Below are 9,488 nucleotides of genomic sequence, written 5' to 3'. Positions count from 1 at the left end.
TATGAAACAATAATGCATTCGAGGGCACACACTCAAATATATTTCAACCAAACCAAAACGAATAAATTGAAGTTAAATAACATGGCGATCAATTGACAAGAAATAATTATGAGAACACAATGAGCTTTCTTAAATATCATGCTTCACATCATATGTATTTTTTCAACAAAACAAAAGTTATACCCTACACCCCATTATTATTCTACTATAAAGGGAAGTCAGCAGACCATGCTTATTCCATAATCATATGCAATTCTAACTAACAAGCTCATGCACGCCTACATACACATATGTCCATTTTCAGAATAACAAGCTCCCAAATACGAAAATTACTCATCTCGCTATTACCACTTATTTTATTATTATCATTTTTTAAAAAAAATTATTTATTCATTTATTTATTTATTTATTTTCAGCTTCAATCTTAACAAAAGAAACCGTGTAGGCATTAACCAAATTTTGACATATGTTGTATCATCTAAAAACATATTAGAGCCAAATAATTAAAAGCAATAGAGATTGGAGCTTTCCAACAAAAGAAGCAGTGACAACTATGGGAATAAACACTTAGCGATACATTATGAGCTTCTATAATTCGAGATCATGAAACTCGTAGCAAAGCGGGACAAACAAAGACTATTGATAGCAACATGCTCTTAGTTTACTTCAACACGAATTTATTTATTTTTTACCAAATATGGAACAATACGCTAGTTTAAACATCATACTTAAAGACGAATCCACATCGTATAAAGATTATTGATTAATAAAAAAAACAGGAAGAACTTAACACAATAAAATTCCAAATATGCGGACTTAGCATCAAACCAGTTCAATCATACTTCAAGCTTATGATAGCCAACTATGAAATTGTCCTGTTGATCACAACTTGGTTTTAACATGCAAGAGACTAACCAAATAACTCACTTTAAAATAGAGATAGGACTGATCGGATTTTGGAAATATAAAGAAAAGAAAAAAAAAACCACAGTTTAAACAAGCAGGCAGCCACACTCGACAAGTTAAAACAATAATCCTATCTCGATCAAATCAAATGTGGATCTAAAGATAATGAGTTAAAGAGTTTAGGATGCATAAGGGTTAAGTGTTTCCGAGAAATGACATGGCATACGAAACTCCAAAATGCAACATCTAAGAGGCAAAGGATGAAAAATAGAAGACAAACTTGCAGAGAAAAGTTGGAAACAAGGGCATATGCAATCTGGAGAAAGAAAATAAGGTGTTCACTTCGAAATAAACTTGGGAAAAATGATCAGTAAATAACCCAAATGAACAGCGACGAATACAACCCAAGGACTCAAAACAGTAGTAGATACGACATACAACTCGAAAAGTTCAAGAATAGCTGCAAGCAAGGAATCGACCTTCCATCATTTAGACCCAAACACTCGCATCAGACCCACACCTAACACAACTCAAATCCCAAACATCTACCGAAAACTAAGTGAATAAAAGAGTTGGGTGGGGGGGTGTATACCTTTTAATGAGCAGCGAATTGGGATAGATACGAGCTTGATTTCGACTATTCCACCACACAAATTGGGGGTTCGAGCAGCACACCAACAGAATCCGAATAAAACCTAAATAATAGTCTTACTGAAACTTTGGAGCTGAGTTCTCCAGGAGTTTTTCAAAGGTAAAATCCACTATTCCCAAATTTCACCCGTTCTCTCTCGTGTGTCCTCTGACTCACATATATGGAACTATTTATCAGCGAAATTGGGGTAAAAAAGGGTGAATAGGCGGGAGATTTTTTGGATAAGGACAAGGCCCATTCGAAATTCAAACTTAAAAGTCTTTCACCATTTTGGGAAGACATACTTTTACCCTGAAATTTCGTCCCATTCCGGAAGAGGAAATAGGAACTGAAGCATGCCTCTTTGCTGCTGGAACGTATGAGTCGGAGAAAGACGTTGGGGGAAGACGACAAAGGAATCGCACTGGCTTCTGCCCAAGACGTTAAGTTGTCGTTGCTTTCCCGTGTAATTTGATGGAAACTTGGAGCTGTGAGGAGGCCGTTTGGAATTTGTCGTTGTTGCTGATGAAGACGTCTGTTCCTAGGTCTCTTTAGAGTTGAAAAGGTAGGTCGGGTCGGGTGATTTAGGAGTGGGTCGGCTGGAGATAGAAATGGGCTGGAGAGGTTTTGGGCTGAATGGAGAAAAGGGAAGAATTGAAATGGGTTGCTGGAGTCTTTTGGACTAAGCAAATGGCCCCATTTTGGGTCTTAAAGAATTGGAAACCAAGATAGGAGATGGCCAAATTTGCAGCTATAATTGTAACCGAATTCAAATTAAAATTAGCTAAATTGTATTAAATTGGCGAACTCGGCTAACAAAATAATAGAACGAATTAGTAAAAATTAATTAACGAGCTTCTTAATCTTAATGAAATAAAATAATTGACTTAATCAAACTAATTAATTCAAAACATACCTATAATCCAAACTAAATTAAACTAGTAAAGTGTTTAATGTTAAAAATAAATGAAATATTTTCAAGATAGTTTTCAAGTATTTGTAAAATATATTAGTTACATACGTAACAATAGAAAGCATCTATATTATTTAAAATATTATAAAAGTGAATAAAATTCTAAAAAAAAATATTTTGAAACATATTTTGAATTTTTATAAATCAATTATTTTAAATCGTTTGAAATTAAAACTCAAAAATTAATTATTACTGGGGAGGGTCAAAATTAGGTGTCAACAGATCGATTTTATTGGTAAGAAATGTATGCAAAAGAATGGAAGAATTCAATACTGGAAAAATGAGAAAAAGTCTTTCTATTTATAGCCAACAAAGGGTATAGTATAAGAATGTGTTAATTGTGTCTTATCGGAAATGTCACAATCCCTTAGAAAAGAGACAACCTTTCAGAAATGTCACAACCTCTTGGAAAATGCACAACCTTTCGAATGATCAAAACCCTTTAGAGAAGACACAATCTTTCGTAAAGGTTACAACCCTTCAAGAGAGTTACAATTTTTCACTTCCTATTCACACCTTTAAAACCCAACAGTCCTACAACAAACAACAGACCACAACCCTTCACTTCCTATTCACACCTTTAAAACTCAACAGTTCTACAACAGACAACAGACCACCTTGACAAGACAACACTCTACCCCTACTAATTTTCTATCCTAATACGAGACCATTACTCTTTCCTATCTATAATCATGTCTTGAGTAATATGAAGCAGTGTCATGTCTTGTCTAATTACTTCTCCCCAATAACTACATTTTCTAATTAAGGAATATGTTCTCAAAAAAATATATCTATATAAGAGTTACTCCATCCGTTTCACAAAGAATGACTTGGTTTGACTTGGCACAGAGTTTAAGTAAATAAAGAAGACTTTTGAATCTTGTGGTCCTAAATTAAAGTTATGTCAAATGTACAAAATTGCCCTTAATCTTGTGGTCTTAAACATGCCACGTGGAAAACAAAAAGTAAAATGTTACCAAAAAAGAAAAGAGGTCATTCTTTTTTAAACTGACTAAAAAGGAAAGGAGGTCAATCTTTGTGAAACGGAGGGAGTAATATTTATGAATACAAATACAAATCAGGGAAAAAATGTGAAAACAACAAATTTAGGAAAAACTCCTAATAATGTTGATTAGACATATTGATAGTTGAATATTGAATTTCATCCACCAATAGAATTCATAATTTTTCAAATTATCCTAACAAAGCTTATCCTTTTATTTCCCTCCTTCTCAGCCGCGCTATGTCTTTTTCCGATAAGATTTTTCATTTTCTCCGCTACCAAACAAAATCCATCTCTCTGGAATATTCGCATACAATTTCTCTTCTTTCTTCTTCATCACCAAAATTATACACAAACTAAAATGTTCACTCACCATCTCTAATTTCGCCGGAACCTGACGTCATCATATGGCTACTCTTTTGCCGTCACCGGACATTTCTTCCTTCTCCGCCGGCCGAATACACCTAAAGAGACTGGTGCTACGAAGAAGAGTTGTTAAGGTCTGTTCGAGTGTGAAGGATTTGGAGGATGTTGGATTGTTGTACGGACAATATTCTGCTCCGTTGAAGGTTAATACGATGTCGTCTTCGAAACTTGATAAGGAGGAAGAGCAGAAGAGGAATTATTATCTGAATACGGGTTCTGCTATTCGGATTCTCAGAGAAGAGTTTCCAGCGCTATTTTATAAGGAGCCGAACTTTGATATCTACAGGTTAGAATTCTATTTTGAAAAACATCCTATTTTGTTTGAATTCTATCTGTATATGTGTTTTGCAAGGCATAGATATCCAACTCTAGTAAATTAGTAGACGAGTTTGACAGAGACGAAGCTGTATTTTGAGTTAATGGGTTGTAAGTTCTAAAACAAGAAAGTTATTGTGTTTTTGATAAAATATTTATACAGTTTATGCCAAGCTATTGAGTTTTGCCAAATTCGTAATTGGAATGCTAGCTCTGAACCTCAACGAGAAGGTGAAATGCCCAAACGGCAAATATATAAATGCAGTGTTAGTCGAGGTGGTCAAGATCAAAGAGATTACTATCTTTGAAGAAGCTTTAAAGAGTAGGGAAGGAGTAATTTGACAGAGGCTATGATCCTCAAAGGGCATGGATATCATGGTGCTTGTTGAGTTTCATGAATCACTCACAACGGATGCAAAGAATAAATTAAGTTGGTGTCGACGGGGGAGTGTTAAGAATTTATCACCAACTTAGTTAATATCTAAGTCATTTCATGAAGGATCTAGAATAGTCAAAGAGTTGTAGAGAATTGGGAGGAGCACTCTAGAATGAGAATTATAGAGTGATTCTAGACAAACGTAACTAGGAGGAGTATTCTAGAAGAGAATAGTAAATATCTTTCACTAGATCCATCCATCACTACCTATAAATAGAAGTGGTCAGTTCAGTTGTAACCAAGTAAGAGAAAGCAAGTTAGCAAGCAACAAGTGAGTGGGAAATAAGAGAGAGTTGCTAGAGTGTTAGTGCAAGAAGAATTGTGCGTAAGAACTATAAGGCCAAAGCAGATCCTTACTTTGCAATAATAAAATTTAAGTTGTGACCAACCGAGTGTGCCCAATAACAATATCCTACAGAATTTTGTAGACACATTTTGGGAGTTGGGATTACAGGTGATGAACACAAAATATTAATCAAGTTTTGGTGCAGGAGGTTGAAACTTCTCGTTTATTTAAACTCTTGTACCTGACCCTAACTAATTTGTGATCAAGGTTAATTAGTTGAAATATCCTGTGTTTTTTGTTTGCTGTTTTATCGGTCTTTTCATTGTGGGAAATTGTAGTGATAGTAGCTTCCTTTTTCTTGAACTGGTTCTATGTACACTAGCTAGAATTCTAGTTCTCATCATCTGGCCTATGGGCAAGTGCTTCTTTTAGTTAATACTTCAACTTCGATCTCATCTTACCCTTTTGTAGTCTTTAGTCAGCAAGAAGATTGCCTATGCCTTTAGTAGCTTTCAATCTATACTTGCATCTCAGAATCGGCTGTTTAGACTTGAGAGAAATAAACTCAAGGATAGGAAGAGGAAAAACACTAGAACTACCTTCATATTTGAAAACATGTGGCTACGAGAGATGGACTTTGATAATTGATATAATAGTTGGCTGGATGATGGAACAACTACAAAGTGGCGGGAAGTCTGTCATCCAAATTAGTGAAAAGGTTGAAGATGCTAAAAAAAATTCAAAGTGTAGCACGAGGAGGTGTTTGGAAGGGTAAAGGTGAAAATGAAGGAAATCATGAATGAGGTGAGGGAACTAAAGAAGGAAGAGAGGGGAGGGAGTGATAAAGAGAGGAAAAAGGGTTGGTGACAGAAGCTGAGAGCGATGTAACTTTGTAATTGGAGTAAGGAGTTTCAATTTTTTCATAGGGTTAGCTTGCAAATATAATGAAAAGTTTCATAAATTTATGGAGGTGAATGGGGTTGAACATCATGAGGGGAAATGAGGACGTAGAAGGGGCTATTCTAGACTCTTATAGTCGATTATTCAAAGAGGAAGTGGTTTGATGGTCTAAGGGCGACTAGCATTTAATCGAATAGGGATGACACTTGGGTTTTTTCTGATGTGGACAAGTCTCAGTCGGAAAACTTGTGACATATGCTAACGTGGTTTCTGGTAATGTCAGGCCTAAAGATAAACCTCAAAAAGTGCTTTGGCATAGGTGTTGAATGGTAAGGTTGGGGAACTTCTCACTACCTATCTTAGCTTGCCACTAGGTGTGTCTGAAGAGGTTCAAACAATTTGAAGTATGTCACTACGTAGTGTTGAAAAGATACTTGCAGGATGGCAGAAAATACACTTGTCCAAAGATGGGAAGGAATACTTATTAAGAGCACATTATCAAGCATCCCACATATTTTGTGTCTCTGTTTCGGGTTTAGTTTTGGGGGTCACATGGTATGGGGACAACACTTTTGCATCACTTTCCTAAACATCTACATGATATCATGCGAAAAGGTTATGACAGTCCAATAAGTCCAAAGATTACAAGGTGGTGAAGTTTCTTGGGATTTGAGATTTAGGAGTCTTTTACACGAGTTACAGGTTGCAGAATTTTAAAATTTGGTCGAGTTATTCCATAAACAGAGTGCACCAGAGGATATTCAGGATGTAGGGAGATGGAGGGTGTGAAATAATGTGGTGTTCTTTGTTAAGTCCTATTATGAGAAACTCTTGAAAAGGGAGGAGGTTGCTTTCCGTATAGGTTGTTTTGGATCTCGCAGATGAGAAAGGTGTGTTTCTTTACCTGGTTAGCAATTAGAGGGGTGATCTTGCCAGCTGAGAATCTTTCAAAGAGGTATATTACCTATGTTAATTGGTGCTTTATGTGCACGAATTCAGGTGAAGACATTGATCATCTCCTTATTCATCATCCGGTAATTTTGAGACTGGCGGGAAATTCTCATGTTGGTTCGGTATTTTTGGTGTTGCTTGGCACAATAAAAGAGGTAATGGCCAGCTGGTGCTGTTGTTTTGGGGCCGCTAGACCTTATGTGTGTTGCCTGGAAGGAAAGAAATAAGAAAGCTTTAGGGTGTAGAGATGTATTTTATTCAGTAGAGGAGTAGTAATTTATCACTTTATTTTCGGTGCATCCAAAAGGTTCCTTTATGCATGGAAGTTATGTCATTCTGTAGTTTTTTCAATTTCTTTAGTTTTGTATGTCAGTGTAGTAACAAGGTGAGATTGGTGAACCTCTAGTTTTAGATGACCAAGACAAATAATGTATACTGAAATGGAACCGGCTCAAATAAAGCGGAATGAACATAAAGGATTCATTAGGTGACCTCAACTACTTTGGGATTAAGGTGCAAATGTTATTGATGCTGTTATTGTCGTGATATAATATTTCTATTTCTTGATGGTGTTCTTCTATTCTCTACAGGGATGATATAGTCTTCAAAGATCCCCTCAACACCTTTACTGGCATTGAGAATTATAAATCGATCTTTTGGGCTTTACGATTTCATGGCAGGATATTCTTTAGGGCTTTGTGGATAGATATTGTTAGTGTATGGCAGCCGGTGGAAGGCATGATCATGATCCGATGGACTGTTCATGGCATTCCCCGTGTTCCATGGGAAAGCCGTGGTCGATTTGATGGCACTTCAGAGTATAAACTAGACAAAGATGGAAAGATTTATGAACACCGCGTTCACAACATTGCACTAAAGGGACCCCCAAAGTTCCATGTACTTGCTGTACAGGAATTAATTGGATATATTAGCCGTCCCTCCACGCCAAAGCCGACTTTCTTTAAGATCTCACTCCCTTACTTTGTTAACACAATGCCTTTGGCGAAATTTGCAGATACAGACATCGCCTTGGTTCAATTTTCAGTCTCTGTTAAAGAGAGGTGAAGAGGAACAATCACAGCAAGAAACAGCATTGTGACAAAGTGCTGAAAGTTTTGATCAATCCTCGCGGTGGGTTGCAAACTTGCATCAGAACTATAGGTATTTATTCATATACATTATATACAACGTTTTCAGGATCAGCTCTACGTATCTGGAGTTCATTCTCGTCTTTCTGGGTTTTACTTATCAGTGTTTTGTTCTTCATTTTGAATTCCAGCTACTGACTTGGGCTAGAAATTTTTACAGGTGTATATTTTTGTATAGTATATCTTACTACTGAGTTTGCAGTTATTATCTGGCTGAATATGTTCAACACAATTTATAATGAAATATTTCCCTATATAGAAATTGTGATATCCAAACTCATAAAATAGTTTTGGAGAGTTCACAATCCTGCTATTTCTAATCTAAAATGGTCCCAGCAGACATTACCTAGTGGTTGAGGAAGTGTTGATCCACTTCATTTTTTGTTGTTGTTTGGACATGAATTTCACTTGAAAAAAGTGGAAATTTTTGTTAGTCAAAGTCATTATTTCACTTCAAATACAATCAAATCTCATTATAACATCATTTTACTATAACGATCGGATTTTCTCCGAAATTAATTTTTTACGTTCTCTATAACAACATTTTATCTACGACATTTATTATAGTGATACACTCTTTGTAAAATTACGCTCATTAATAGATTTGGATTTTCATTTTGATTTTAATTAAATATTTAACCAGTTTAAATTTGATGATGTGGACCTCTAACAAGAAGTCATGTGACATAAATGGTTTTGCAAAATCGAATATGTTTGTTGTTAAAAAATATTTCCAAAGCATGCATGACACCTCCATACTTATTAGAACTCTTCACAGATGGTATAACAAGTGGGTGAGTTAATAACTATCGGTCACTTGAACTTCATTTAATAGTCAATTAAGTGGGTCTGTAGTTCAAATTTCAGAGACAAAAAATACTAGGTGATCAAAAGGATTATCCATCTTGACATTTTCTCTCTAAAAAATACTTGATCATTTTGGCTTCGGACTTGTGTATATTCTTAGCCCTTAGGCTAGTGGCATATTTAGATTTTAGACCTTAATATTTATTCTTTCTATAATATTGTACTTTGTTCATTTCAATTTGTTTGTCATATTTTGAGTCAAGACGAATTTTTATGTAACAAGAAAATTTCGAATGTACACGCTTGAAATTTAGACAATTTTAACATGTGTTTCAGCCGTGTATATCTGAAACTCAAAAATACATGAAAAGAAATAATAAAAAAATGATAATGAGTTTGTTAGATTTATTGTTTGTTTGACAAATTGATGATTGAAATTTGTTCTTTATTATATATGCAACTTATGTTTTAAATTTGAGCTTATTTGAAATAGATTTGGGTGTTGAATATTTGAATTTCGAAGAATAAAAATAGTTTTGACAAAACAAATTGAGACGCACATGCATAAGATTTAAGACAATTTTTACATGCACTTCTCTGCGAATTTTCAACCTCAGTTGTTTATGCCTAAATTATTTCCAAAATTGGATAAACTTACAAAAATATTATACAACAAACATTAATTAAATGACGACTCGTCGACTCC

At 35.1% G+C, this 9,488-nt stretch overlaps 1 protein-coding gene across 1 annotated transcript; it reads left to right on the top strand.

The window, feature by feature from the left end:
• The first annotated feature begins 3,736 nt into the window (after positions 1 to 3,736).
• On the top strand, positions 3,737 to 8,219 carry LOC102581291 (uncharacterized). Its single transcript, XM_006345514.2, has 2 exons — positions 3,737 to 4,225; positions 7,418 to 8,219. Exons 1-2 carry the CDS (start codon positions 3,921 to 3,923, stop codon positions 7,890 to 7,892), a joined length of 780 nt encoding a protein of 259 aa, XP_006345576.1. The 5' UTR covers positions 3,737 to 3,920; the 3' UTR covers positions 7,893 to 8,219.
• The last annotated feature ends 1,269 nt before the right edge of the window (positions 8,220 to 9,488 follow it).

This window comes from Solanum tuberosum, unplaced genomic scaffold (genome assembly GCF_000226075.1).
Source record: "Solanum tuberosum cultivar DM 1-3 516 R44 unplaced genomic scaffold, SolTub_3.0 scf00069, whole genome shotgun sequence".
Classification (NCBI taxonomy): Eukaryota; Viridiplantae; Streptophyta; class Magnoliopsida; order Solanales; family Solanaceae; genus Solanum; species Solanum tuberosum.
Note: the sequence above shows the minus strand (reverse complement) of the source record. Positions and strands in the feature narration are given on the sequence as shown.